The 14603-nt window shown below is 44.8% G+C and overlaps 1 protein-coding gene across 3 annotated transcripts in view; it reads left to right on the top strand.

Annotated features, from left to right (window-relative positions):
• Positions 1–7420: 7420 nt before the first annotated feature.
• Positions 7421–14603, top strand: part of IDE (insulin degrading enzyme) — a 93842-nt gene continuing 86659 nt past the window's right edge. For 2 of the 3 annotated variants that reach the window (XM_061402810.1, XM_061402809.1), the window contains exon 1: positions 7421–7610. In XM_061402810.1, the coding sequence (XP_061258794.1) occupies positions 7513–7610 (98 nt within the window). In that variant the 5' untranslated portion in view covers positions 7421–7512. The remainder of the gene's footprint in view (positions 7611–14603) is intronic. The other variant, XM_061402811.1, reaches the window with a different exon arrangement.

Genomic DNA, 14603 nt, shown 5'->3' with positions numbered 1-14603 from the left:
CCCGTCTTAATTACACCTGAGGAACTCTGGGTATTAATGACTGGGGGGGAGGGGGCAATCTGTCGATTTCCTTTTAGATACTGGGGCAACTTATTCCGTGCTTACTGAAGCCCCTGGCCCACTTTCTTCCTGATCCGCTTCCATAATGGGACTGTCTGGACGAGCCAAAAGACAGGCCTGATAATCTTTGTGAGCCTACTTCTGCTGACTCCAAAAATCCTGAGTTTGCCCTTTGATCCTCAACACAATGTCCTCCTGTCCTGGGCTCACTCCTACGCTGAATTCCACAATCAGGTAACTGCTGGGTCTGCAGAGCGCTCCCCTCTTCATCAGTGGAAGGCTTCCCATGGTGGACATCTCCACTTCGAGGAAAAGACTTTCTCCAAGTCTGCGAATACCTTCAACAACAATCTTGTGATGCGTCTTCTTAAACTGATGACATCTAACAACCTTAAGATGGATTGATGTAACTATGGACATAATGTGACATTTCATTTTTAACTGGTTTAATGACTATTTTGCCTTATGTTTGTAACAGTATAATGAGGTCTTCTATCTGAATGCAGAGTTCCAAAGAATAGCAAGAAGAGATAAGAAAGACTTCCTCAGCGATCAATGCAAAGAAATAAGAGGAAAACAACCAAATGGGAAAGACTAGAGATCTCTTCAAGAAAATTAAAGATCCCAAGGGAACATTTCATGCAAACATGGGCTCGATAAAGGACAGAAATGGTATGGACCTAACAGAAGCAGAAGATATTAAGAAGAGATGGCAAGAATACACAGAACTACAAAAAGATCTTCACGACCCAGATGATCACGATGGTGTGATCACTGACCTAGAGCCAGACATCCTGGAATGTGAAGTCAAGTGGGCCTTAGGAAGCATCACTACGAACAAAGCTAGTGGAGGTGATGGAATTCCAGTTGAGCTATTCCAAATCCTGAAAGATGATGCTGTGAAAGTGCTGCACTCAATATGCCAGCATGTTTGGAAAACTCAGCAGTGGCCACAGGACTGGAAAAGGTCAGTTTTCATTCCAATCCCAAAGAAAGGCAATGCCAAAGAATGCTCAAACTACTGCACAATTGCACTCATCTCACACGCTAGTAAAGTAATGCTCAAAATTCTCCAAGCCAGGCTTCAGCAATACGTGAACCGTGAACTTCCAGATGTTCAAGCTGGTTTTAGAAAAGGCAGAGGAACCAGAGATCAAATTGTCAACATCCGCTGGATCATTGAAAAAGCAAGAGAATTCCAGAAAAACATCGATTTCTGCTTTATTGACTATGCCAAAGCCTTTGACTGTGTGGATCACAATAAACTGTGGAAAATTCTGAAAGAGATGGGAATACCAGACCGCCTGACCTGCCTCTTGAGAAAACTATATGCAGGTCAGGAAGCAACAGTTAGAACTGGACATGGAACAGCAGACTGGTTCCAAATAGGAAAAGGAGTATGTCGAAGCTGTATTTTGTCACTCTGCTTATTTAACTTATATGCAGAGTACATCATGAGAAACGCTGGGCTGGAAGAAGCACAAGCTGGAATCAAGATTGCTGGGAGAAATATCAATAACCTCAGATATGCAGATAACACCACCCTTATGGCAGAAAGTGAAGAAGAACTAAAAAGCCTCTCGATGAAGGTGAAAGAGGAGGGTGAAAAAGTTGGCTTAAAGCTCAACATTCAGAAAACTAAGATCACGGCATCCAGTCCCATCACTTCATGGCAAATAGATGGGGAAACAGTGGAAACAGTGGCTGACTTTATTTTGGGGGGCTCCCAGTCAGTTCATTCAGTTCAGTCGCTCAGACTGAACTGTCAGACTTTATTTTGGGGGGCTCCAAAATCACTGTAGATGGTGACTGCAGCCATGAAATTAAAAGACGCTTACTCCTTGGAAGGAAAGTTATGACCAACCTAGATAGCATATTCAAAACCAGAGATATTACTTTGCCAACAAAGGTCCGTCTAGTCAAAGCTATGGTTTTTCCAGTGGTCATGTATGGATGTGAGAGTTGAACTGTGAAGAAAGCTGAGCGCTGAAGAATTGATGCTTTTGAACTGTGGTGTTGGAGAAGACTCTTGAGAGTCCCTTGGACTGCAAGGAGATCCAACCAGTCCATTCTGAAGGAGATCAGTCCTGGGATTTCCTTGGAGGGAATGATGCTGAAGCTGAAACTCCAGTACTTTGGCCACCTCATGCGAAGAGTTGACTCATTGGAAAAGACTCTGATGCTGGGAGGGATTGGGGGCAGGAGGAGAAGGGGACGATAGAGGATGAGATGGCTAGATGGCATCACTGACTCGATGGACATGAGTTTGAGTGAACTCTGGGAGTTGGTGATGGACAGGGATGCCTGGAGTGCTGCAATTCACGGAGTTGCAAAGAGTCAGACATGACTGAGCGACTGAACTGAACTGAACTGAATGTATCCTGCCTGAGGACAGTCTCTGGATTAAACATTCTGGCTAACTCTGTTATCTTAAAATGTAAATTATGGGAGTAGGTCTGGTGAGGTCTTTACAACCTCCAGACATTCTTTGGATTCACTGGAGACTACGTAACTCCAGCGCTAACACTAGCAAGGGGGTACTCCTTCTGCCCCCTTCTGATGCCTATGTCAGAAGCTTTCTCTATCTCCTTTGTACTTTAATAGAACTTTATTATACAAAAGCTCTGAGCGATCAAGCCTCATCTCTAGCCCCGGATTGAATTCTTCTCCTCCGGAGGCCAAGAATCCTGGCATCTTTGCATAGTTCAGCAACAACCTTTCACTATTATCTTGTTTCCATAATTATCAGTTCCTGACAGATATTTCCCCACTTCCCTCATCCTTCACTGAAGATGGAATTATTCTGAACCAAATCCTAGGCATATATTATTTCAGTATGAATCTCAAAAGACTCTATTAAAAAAAAAAAGCTGCTGTGACCAGCCACTAACATAGCCCCAAAGTAAATTATTTAATATCATGAACAATCTAGTCAGTGTTCTTAATTTTCTGATTATCTCATAAGCACTTATTTTTCACAGTGGGTTTGTTCAAATCAGGATTTAAACAAGAACCAAGTATTTCATTTGGTTAATATGCCTGTTCTTGCTTTTCATTTTTTAAAAAATTTATTTATTTTTGCTTTCCATTTTTGAAGATTTTATTGAATTATTGAAGTATATAAATCATAAGCTAAATTAATTTTTAAAAACTGAACACACTCATGTAAAACACACCCCACAAGTTCCTAGCATTCTCTTTCAGTCACTGCAGACCGCAGAGCAACCACTAACCTGATTTCTAATATTATAGATTAGTTTTGTCTGGTTTTCAACAGGGCTTGAAAAAGCATGGACTCATATAGTTTATACTCTTTTGGGTCTTACTTCTTTCATCAGGTTTGTGAAATTCATTCATATCATCCAGTATTCCAAAGTGTGACTATTCTGCAGTTTATTTTTACTATGCATTTTACTGTTGATGGCACTTGGATTGCTCCCAGTTGGGGACTGTTAATACTTATGCTACTATGAATATTCTAGTACATGCATCTTCATGGATATACGTTCACATTTCTGATGAGTATACAGCTAAAGCTGGAATTGCTGGGTCATAACATACACATATGTGTAGCTTTTGTAGATACTAGTAAATGATTTTCCATGCCTATTTGTCTGCCCTCATACCATTAACATATTATCTCAATTACTAAAGCTTAATAGTAACTTTTAATATTTGGTAGTGGGAATTTCCTGACAGTCCAGACATTAGGACTCTGTACTCTCACTGCTGAGGGCCTGGGTTCAATCCCTGGTCAAAGAACTAAGATTCCACAAGCCTTGTGGTACAGCAGGAAAAAAAAAAAAACAAGAAGAAGAAGAAAATAAAAAATTTGGTAGTGTAAATGTTCCAGATTCTATTTTAAGATTGGCTTGGGTCTTCCTGGCCCTTTGCATTTTCATTTAAATTTTATAACAGCTTGTCATAGCTCACCAATTCTAACTCCCTTTTAATTCACAGGCTTCTCCTTCCTCTCTTTATTTTGCAATTTATTTGTAGAAGAAATAAATCATTTGTTGTGTGATGTTCAGTTCAGTTCAGTTGCTCAGTTGTGTCTGACTCTTTGCGACCCCATGAATCACAGCATGCCAGGCCTCCATGCCCATCACCAACTCCTGGAGTTCACTCAGACTCACAGCCATCGAGTCAGTGATGCCATCCAGCCATCTCATCCTCTGTCGTCCCCTTCTCCTCCTGCCCCCAATCCCTCCCAGCATCAGAGTCTTTTCCAATGAGTCAACTCTTCACATGAGGTGGCCAGAGTACTGGAGTTTCAGCTTTAGCATCTTTCCTTCCAAAGAAATCCCAGGGCTGATCTCCTTCAGAATGGACTGGCTGGATCTCCTTGCAGTCCAAGGGACTCTCAAGAGTCTTCTCCAACACCACAGTTCAAAAGCATCAATTCTCCAGCGCTCAGCTTTCTTCACAGTCCAACTCTTACATCCATACATGACCACTAGAAAAACCATAGCCTTGACTAGACGGACCTTTGTTGGCAAAGTAATGTCTCTGCTTTTGAATATGCTATCTAGGTTGGTCATAACTTTCCTTCCAAGGAGTACGTGTCTTTTAATTTCATGGCTGCAGTCACCATCTGCTGTGATTTTGGAGCCCCAAAAATAAAGTCTGACACTTTGTGATGTTACAAACATTCTAAAGTTTGCCAATTGTATCTTTATGGTGTGATTTAACAGATTTGTCCCCTGTATTTCCTATAAATTGTAGTTACACCTAGAGGCTTAATAAGATTCAGCAAACATGCATTTGACAAACATTGTGTAAGGATGTGCTTGCTGCCAGGCGAGATACAAAAATGACTAAGAAATCATTCCCAATCTTTTGCTTCTTACACATGCGGAAGATTAAGATTCAAGTAAGTGCCCTTGGGGAGTGGTTATTTCCAGTAGGGTATGTGAAGAATAGAACTGAAGGAAAGTTTTGTAAAGGCAATGCCTTTTCAGCAGGGGTTGAAAGAGCACTGACAAGTTCATATTGTTGTAAGCATCAGCTGGGGGTCTCCCAGGTGACTCAGTGGTAGAGAATCTGCCTGCCAATGCAGGAGATGGGAGTTCGATCCTTGGGTTGGGAAGATCCCCTGGAGAAGGAAATGGCAACAACCCACTCCAGCATTCTTGCCTGAGAAATCCCATGGACAGAGGAGCCTGCTGGGCTACAGTCCATGTGGCTGCAAAACAGTCGGACACAACTGAGCAACTAAACAACAACAAAGCATCAGTTACCTGTGACAGTTGTGTGATTTGGAGTTGGTGAACAGGCAGGGGTTCTCCTTCCTCTCTTTATTTTGAGGCCAAAAGACATGGCTGTGTCCTAAACCCAGTAGCCTGTAAATGTTAACATTATTTGTAAAAAAGTGTCTTTGCAGATGTAATTAAGTTAAGGATGAGATAGGATCATCCTGGATTACCTTGCTGTGCCCTAAATCCAATGACGAATGTCCTATTAAGAGACCAAAGAAAAGACACACAGAGGAGAAGGCAACGTAAAGATGCTTATTGGAGTAACAGGGCCTGAAGCCAAGGAGGTTGAAAGAAGCAAAGAACAGATTCTCCCCTAAGACTGTCTGTAGGGAGTGCCACCCTGCCAACATCTTAATTTTGGCCTTCTGGCCTCCAGACTGTGAAAGAATAAATTTCTGTTGTTTTAAGCCACTAAATTGGTGGTAATTTGTTATGGCAGCCACCAGAAACTAAAACAGATGGGCTGGAAGGAGAATGTAACATTGTGAAATTGTACCTTACAGCACTAGGAGGGCTTCCTCCCTTCTGCTACCTGTTTTCATCCCTCCCGGGTTTACCTTTAGCTGAAACTATATGGTAAAAAAAGATCCCCAAGAACCTCACTGATGAACTATCCACTTAAGGGATCCTTCTCCTGATTCCCCTTAGAAGCAATAATAGGATTCAGAACACTGTTTTTGGCTGCAGTCTCAGGTCTGCCACATCAGGAACCTAAAAGCACTTAAGTTAGGGAAGTGTCTGTGTTTGTGTTTCAGTCTCTCAGTCGCTTCCAACTCTTTGTGATCCCAAGGACTCTACCCGACTAGGCTCCTCTGTCCATGGAATTTTTCCAGGCAAGAATTCTGGAGCAGGCTATCCTTACCTCCTCCAGGGGATCTTCCCCACCCAGGGGAAGATCCTCCCCACCTCTCCTACAGCTCCTGAACTGTCAGGATTCTTTCTTTTGCCGGGGGTGGGGCGGGGGTGGGGGGAGTCAGGGGGGTGCTCTGTGCTGGGTCTTCACAGCTGAGCCAGCTTTTCTCTGGGTGGGGTAGGGGGAGGCGCTACTCTCTAGTTACATTCTGCGGTCTTACTGCAGTGGCTTCTCTTGATGCAGAGCAAGGGGTCTAGGGCACCGTGGGCTCAGGAGTTGCCATTCCCCGGCTCTAGAGCACAGGCTCAATAGTTGTGACACTAAGGATTGCGCCCCAATATTCGTGATCTTCTCCCATCAGCGATCGAACCCATTTCTCCTGCCTTGGCAGGCGATTCTTTGCCACTGGGACACCTGGGAAGCCCCAAGTTAGGGAATTGCTAACCCTAATTGCGCTTTTCTTAAAAACAAACAAACAAACAAAAACCCTGTAAAATAACGTAAAGGAAAGTTAAATTCATAACAACAATTACCTTGTTCTTAGATGCAAAACATCATAAAGCCATGGAGAAAAAAGTCTTACAAATAGTGCCTGAAATACACTGAATACTAGTAGTACTACCCATACTTTTTTTTTTTTAATGTAGTAGTAGTACAGAGTGGTAGTTTTTATTCTGGATTTGTAAATCCAGGAAGGCCTTGTTTTGCCGTGGCCGGTCCCACGTCCACCTAGGTCTTGGAAAGGTTGCTAGTTTCCCAGGGTGGAAACTCCCCCCAGGTCCCGGCCTCTCTCGGGGACTCTCGCGTTTAATTTCTCCCCAGTCCCCTACCCCACCGTCCACGTCCCCATCGCGCTCTAGAGGGAGCCCGAGGGCCGCGCGCCAGTCGCCGATTCATTTTGTGGGAGGTCGCCTCGCCGGCGGACCTTGTACCAACACCTGCACCGCCGGGACCGACAGCCAATGGGGGCGCCTTCGCAAACATGGCCCCTTGTGCCCTCACAGTATTCGTGCGTCCCCTGCCCCCGGCTAACACAGACCAGATACACAGCCGCCCTCACGCGTGAATCCGGCGTGACCCAGGAGGGTCCCTCCTCGCCCGGGGAGGCCTGGTGGCCCGGCTCCCGCAGCTCCCCGGCTACATTCCGTCCCTCCGGTCAGCCGGTGTCTTGGCCGCCCGCCGTTCCACGCCTTGTCGGGCTCCAGAGAAAACCCGGAGAGGCGGCCGCTCCGAGGCTCTCGGGAGGCGGCGCGGCGCGGCAGGCTGAGCATGCGCAGTGAGCGAGGCCGGCTCGGCGCAAGAAGGAAGCGTTCGCTGTGATCCCGGCGGCTTCGCTGGGGTATGCGGTACCGGCTAGCGTGGCTGCTGCACCCCGCGCTGCCCAGCACCTTCCGCTCGGTCCTCGGCGCCCGCCTGCCGCCCTCGGAGCGCCTCTGTGGGTAAGCCGAGCGGAGCGCCCGGGCCCTCGGGGCCCGCAGGTCACGGTGGTTTGGAGCTCGGGTTGCAAAGTGGTGATTCAGCACTTAAAGCCGCTGCTGCCGCCTCCCTTCACGCCGCGGGTCCCGGCGGCCTGGAGCCCGGGCGGCAGCGCAGAGGCCGCCCGGGGCCCGGAAGGGCGGCTCGCGGGGCGGCGCGAGGAGCCTTGCCCGGGAGAGAAGGGCGTCCCTCAGGCGGTGAGGACGGACGGAGGCTGTGACCAGGGTCACCCCGCGTGTGTGACAAGTGCGGGGGGCGCGGGGCACGGGCGCGGACAGTCACCTCGGCCCGCTCCCGGGAGCCGCACCGGGCCGGGCCACTCTCGGGGGAAGTCTGCCTGTGAGGGGACAGGAACCCAAGGCGGACTGTTCCTGGCCATGGGGTAAAGGATCCGAGTCCGGAGACACCGCTTCTCACCTTCCTCTCAGCGCCGCTTTTTCCTGTGCGGACTGAGTTTCCACTCCCGTTTGGAAATGCCAGCCCTGGCAAGTGTAAAAGTTTGCCTGCCTCCGCCTTAGCGAGCAGCCGAGTGTTGGCTTTCCTGTGGGGGGACTGTGGGAGCCGAGAGACACCCTGGAAGCCTTTACAGTGGCTCCCCCGCTTTACACCTGAGACCACCGAGGCCCAGAGAGATTGTGTGATTTCCCCACAGATGCAGAGCATGTGGCAAAAACCAGGAGTGGGACGCAGGTTTCTGCCATCCGGTGGAGTGCTCTCTCCGCATGACTGTTCTGTGTATACTAGAAATTTTCAGCGTTGTAGCGAACGCTGAATAATACCCTTTACTGTGACTAAAGGGGAATCGCCAAAGATGGGCAGTATTGCCTTGCTCTATTTAGATACACTATTTGAACTCCTCCTCTGGTTTAAAAAATACCCTGAATCTACTAAGTGCAGGGCACATTGATGATCCTCTGTGTAATGAACGTGGCCTGCCTTCAAAGTGGTTGGAAAGGATTGAGATGCCACGAGAGTATAGCCAGTAAAAAGGGGTGTACTTGAGAGGGTCAGAAGACTGGGCAGTGTGTTTGAGGAGCACGGTTGCGGGTCAAAGATGGGGCGGTCTGGGCTGGCCTTTGAAGGAAAGGTGCGTGGGGATGGGTGTAATCTTTCCTGGGCGTGCAGGTTTGTCTGTGTTGGGAGCGCAATGAGCAGATTAGTCAGAGCCTTAAAGAATTTCCTTCGGGGAATTAGGAGGAAACAAGTAGTGTGCTATAAAAGTAGAATGATGTTAGCCTGGCCTTTGGATTTGAGTTGGGCTCTTTCTAGCGAATAAAAGGTAGGGAGCCCTTAAGAGTTTTTGAGGTGGGAAGGGATCTTCATGAAGACTGCTGGTTTAGGATTTAATTTGGTGGCTGTGTGCAGGATCGTAAGGGAGTTGAAACTGGTTGGGACTTAGTCTTTATTGCCTGAACTAGGAGAGCTGTAATGGTTCTAAAGGAGGCCAAATGCAAATGAAGAATCTGTGGAACTTTTCCCTCTTCTGTTTCCCACTACACCACAGATTCCAGTACAACAAACAGAAAGATCCCTGAGTTGAGAGAGGGAAGTGGGGGTGCTGAACATAGGCAGGGTACCTCCCTGGGCCTCCTGTGTGTAAGAACACTTCTTAAAATTATTGCTAATAGGTTCTACAGAATTTGTGATTTTTAAAGAAAGCATCAATTTTAAGTTTACACAACTACAAAGTTTGTAAGTTCTACTTATAATTCGATTTTCTTTGTTTTTTCTCCTCCTGTTCTTCACTTTCACTGATGAAGCCCAGGGCATGGGTTGAAGAACCAGAACTTCAAAATGAAGTGGTTTTTCAGAGAGGGAAATTGGAGATTCAAAGCACAATAATTGAGATCATCCATCTAGAAAGCTCTTCACTAAAAATTACTGGCTGAGGCTAGTAAGGAAAATGCAGGTCCAATCAAAGGGGTCATGGTGTAGTTTTAGGAAGGAACATACTAGCATCTGAAGTTATCATATATTTAAATCTTAAGGAAGGTAATCAATCCTACTTTGCATAATAATGTGTTAAAAGATATGGTTATGTAGCTGTTTTCTGGAAGAACTGGGATTTAACCCATGTCTGTATGGTGCCAGAGCATGAGCTCTGAACTGTTATTTTATTCTGCCTCTGAACTGTAGTATTGGAGAAGACTCTTGAGAGTCCCTTGGACAGCAGGCAGATCAAACCAGTCAATCCTAAAGGAAATCAACCCTGAATATTCCTTGGAAGGATTGATGCTGAAGCTGAAGCTCCAATACTTTGGCCACCTGATGCGAAGAACTGACTCATTGGAAAAGACCCTGATGCTGGGAAAGATTGAAGGCAGGTGGAGAAGGGGGCGACAGAGGAGGAGATGGTTGGATGGCAGCATTGACTTAATGGACATGAGTTTGACCAAACTCCAGGAGATAGTGAAGGACAGGGAAGCCTGGTGTGCTGCAGTCCTTGTGGTCTCAGAGTCGGACACTACTTAGCGACTGAACAACAGTTGCCAATGTTTGGCCATTTCTTTTCTGTTCTAACCTCTTTAGAAAGAGGTGATCTTAAGGCATTTGTATAAGATCAATTCATTTAGAAAGCAGCCTCATTGTTCCTTTTGTAGCCATATTGGATAAGTTGGGACTCTGCCAAATCATCTTAACCTGGGAGAACCTGCAGGTCTTAGCCCAGTCACTGGCAACCTCTTGAAACACCTGGGCATCAATCATCTCACTTTACCTGTAGCTCTATTTGCATTTCTTTGCTCTACAGGCTTAAGAAACAGACTTTTAAACCACTTTCAACCAAAACAATGGCTTTTTAACAGTTTAAAAGGACAGGATGCCCTTGAATATCTTTAGCCACACTCTTAAAAAGTTACATTCTACTGTCTGCCTTAAAGGTTAGAGTTGGGGACGGTCTCATTAGGTAGTAATGTGGGGAGCAGAAACTCAGTATATGTTTCCTTGAGAATTGGCATCCTTTCCATTTTTTGTTTGGTATTTTAGTCTCCTAAACCAGGTACCACAGGCTCAGCCTACCTTTCAGCCAGGATGATAAGGCTAAAGCACTCTCCTTCCATAACGTTAGCTCCTTTAAGGTGTGCTGGGTTCTGGAGGCTTGGGTAGGGTATTCCTAATTAGCTTGTTTTTGCCCTCACTCTTTTCTGTCTGTTCATTCAGCCTTACTTAAGTATCAATATTCTGTAGTGATCATTCATTGTGCTCAGTGCTGTGGGGATCAGGGACAGCTGATAAATTCTGTCCTCAAGGAGCGTTCGGTCAAATTGGATTGAGTAGTTTCACTCCTTCACCTCTGACATTTTACAGAACATCTCTACTTTTGTATTCTGTTCCTTCTTTCAGTTTATTTTGAAAAGCAACTCAGTATTACTATAACAGTATTCTTTTAAAATGGTGCTTGTAAAATTCTTGTAGAGTTAAAAGCTATAACAGCTTTTATTCCTCCCAAAGAACTATGTATTAAATATTTTCTCTTTGCCTATTAAGAATATGTTACTTAAAAAAAAGTGTGACTCAACAAGCTGTTCCCTGAGGGGAAGCTATCACACTGCCTGACTTTTATTCCATGAATGAATCAGTGGTCGTCCTTCAAAACTGGTTTTCTCTATTCATTTTCCTAGTTTTGCATATGTTGGTGTCATCATTTCCCTAGTTTAGCTTGAAAATTGGAGTAATCTTTGAATCTCTTTCCCCTTCACTGCCTGTTCCCAAGATCAGACTCTCGAATCTTTCATCCTAAAGTATCTTGGAGTAAACTTTATTATCCATCAGAATCATAGTTCAGGCCATACTAAATCTTCTGTGACGTCTCACAGCTACAGGTTTTATAACTGACTTTTTTCCCAGCCTCCTGTCTATTAGTTGATCCTTATCATCATATTAGTCCTACTAATATACCACTTTTCCCATGCTATTGACTTGTTTAGACACCACCAGTGGTTCTGCCCTATTTCAAGATGAAGTCCAAACTTCTTTTTTTTGCTTTAAATCCAAACTTCCTGACCCAGCATTCAGGCATCTCATAAGCTGGCTTTAGCCCAGCTTTTCCACCTAACTTCACTTGTTTCCAGTCAGACTCACTAATTCACTGATTCTTGGACGTGACATGTTCATAACTATTCTAGAATGCCCTTCCCTCTTTTCTTTATATGACTAAATCTCTCCTCCTTTTTAGACACTATAGAGGTCACATAGTTATCTTTCCTTTTTCTGAACTTAATGATTTTAAGATGTTTTGAAATATTCATTTGACATTTAACCATATACTGCCTCATTTATATACTCTTTTAATTATTTAATATTATACATGTCAGAGTATATAGGATGAAAAAGAACAACAAAATGAATACCTGTGTACTCACCATCCAGTTAAGGAGATTTCAGTAACTTTGAAGCCCTCTGTGCTCACCTCCCATGAAGGGATGATGTTGTCCTATATTTGGATAATCATTCCTTGATTTTTCTTTATTGTTTTAGTAATTTTAATATATCCCTAAACAGTGCATTGTTTCGTTTTGTCTGCTTTTGACCTTTATGGAAAATTTTCTTCTCTGAGTTACTTCTTTTCATTTAACCTTGTTTCTGAGATTTACGTGTTCAGTGTTGAAAGACAATCTTATGTGAATATGTCACTAATTATTTTTCTATTCTGTTGTTGATGGAGATTTGGGTTGTTTCTTTTTTTTACATTTCCTATCACAGTATGTGGTAGGCTTAACCCAGTGCCTAGCCCTCTCTACCTACATTCACTAGGATGCTCATCCAGTCACATGTACATGCTTTATTCCCATTTGTGGCCGCTAACCACATGTGCTTATTTAAATGTAAATTAACTAAAATTAACAATTCTGTTCCTTAATCACCCTGTCCACATTTCAAGTCATAAATGTCTTGTGGGTGTCATATGGAGCAGTGCAGATACGGAACATACCCATCATCACAGAAGTTTGATGAAACTGGCCTGATGTGTATTTGGACAATTGTCAAATATATATCTCTAGCCAGAACCTCTCCCCTGAATTTCAGATTGAGGTAATAAATTTCCCGCTTGACATTTTCCTTTGGATGTCTGATATACATCCTAAACTGATCATACCCCAAACCTGTCTCCAAATCTTCTACCTCAAAACCTGCTCCTGCCACAGTCCTCTCCCTTATCTCAGTTAAAGACATCTCTGCTCTTCCACTTGTTTAGGACCAGCAACTTGGAATCATCCTTAACTATTTCTTTGTTCCCATGTCCCTCATCCAGTCAGCCTGTATATCCATATTCAGACTCTTCTCACTGCCTGCACCCTTTTACCCAAATTACTATAATAGCCTCTTAACTAGTTTCCTTGCTTCTGCACTTGCCATTCTACATGTAGCCTGCTCTTGTCACCACTGGCAGCATGATCTTTCTGCCAAGTCATATATCTTTGCTAGGGAAAATAGGAAAGTGTGTAGTTGATCCCCATTTTGTTCAGATTTAAAATCCTTTTAATGGTCAAGAAAGTCCTGTGGGGTCTGGTCTTTCGATACCTCTCTGATCTTTTTCCCAAAATGCTCTCACCTCATCCAGTCACACCAGCCTCCTTGCTTCACTCCATCTTGCTCAGATTATTTGCACTGTTGTCCTGCCCAGAATGCTCGTGTACCAGTGAGATGACAGTGGGCTTCACAGAGAAAAAGGTATTTGAGCAAATGTCTTGGAAGGAAATATAAAATTTGGATGAACAGAGAAGGGAAAGAGAGAGAATATTTTAGATAGAAGGAATGGTATTAGCAGAGGCTCAGAAGTATATTGTCCATTTCACGGTATAATCAAGGGACGATGAGATTTTATCCTAAAGGAAATAGAGAGCTTCAGATCCTTTTGAATAGTAGAGTGACATATGTAAGCTGTGTTTTTGGATGATTAATCTGGCTGTTTTGGGAAGCACAGTTGAAATGCAGGCAGAGATCGACAAAGGATAAAGAAGTAGTGCAAATAACAAGGAAAGGAGAGTGTCTGCAGAAGATACATGTGAAAGAAGATGCAGCAACTTTGATTGGGTATGGGAGGAGATGGAGAAATCAAAGAGGCCTAAGAACTTAGGCCTGAGTAACTTTGAAATTAGCTAGGAGGGAGCACCATACATGCTAAGTCACTTCAGTTGTGTCCAGCTCTTTGCGACTCCAACTGTAGCCCGCCAGGCTCCTCTGCTCATGGAATTCTCCAGGCAAGAATACTGGAGTGGATTGCTACACCCTCCTCCAAGGGATCTTCCCGTCCCAGGGATCGAACCCGTGTCTGTTATGTCTCCTGCACTGGCAGCAGGTTCTTTACCACTAGCACCACCTGAGTGGGGCTTCCCAGGTGGCTCAGCGGTAAAGAATCTGCCTGCCAACTAGAAGATGCAGGTTTGATCGTTGTGTCAGGAAGATCCCCTGGAAAAGGAAATGACAACCCACTCCAGTATTCTTGCCTAGAGAATCCCATGGACGGAGGAACCTGATGGGCTACAGTCCATGGGGTCCCAAAGAGTCGGACGTGACTTAGCAACTAAACAACCATTTATTTGTTGGATGAATTTGACAGGGACCTGGGCTTCTGGAAATAGGAAGCCCTAGTGATAAATGTTCGAGAAGGCAATGGCACCCTACTCCAGTACTCTTGCCTGGAAAATCCCATGGGCAGAGGAGCCTGGTAGGCTGCAGTCCATGGGGTCGCTAAGAGTCAGACACGACTGAGCAACTTCACTTTCACTTTTCACTTTCACGCATTGGAGAAGGAAATGGCAACCCACTCCAGTGTTCTTGCCTGGAGAATCCCAGGGACAGGGGAGCCTGGTGGGCTGCCATCTATGGGGTCGCACAGAGTCAGACACGACTGAAGAGACTTAGCAGCAGCAGCAGCAGCAGTGATAAATGTAATTCAGCTTTTGCTTACAATTCGCCATTTCTGTACTCGAAATGTCAGTGTAGCCAGTAACTAG

The sequence above is a fragment of the Bos javanicus genome, chromosome 26, assembly GCF_032452875.1.
Source record: "Bos javanicus breed banteng chromosome 26, ARS-OSU_banteng_1.0, whole genome shotgun sequence".
NCBI lineage: Eukaryota > Metazoa > Chordata > Mammalia > Artiodactyla > Bovidae > Bos > Bos javanicus.
Note: the sequence above shows the minus strand (reverse complement) of the source record. Positions and strands in the feature narration are given on the sequence as shown.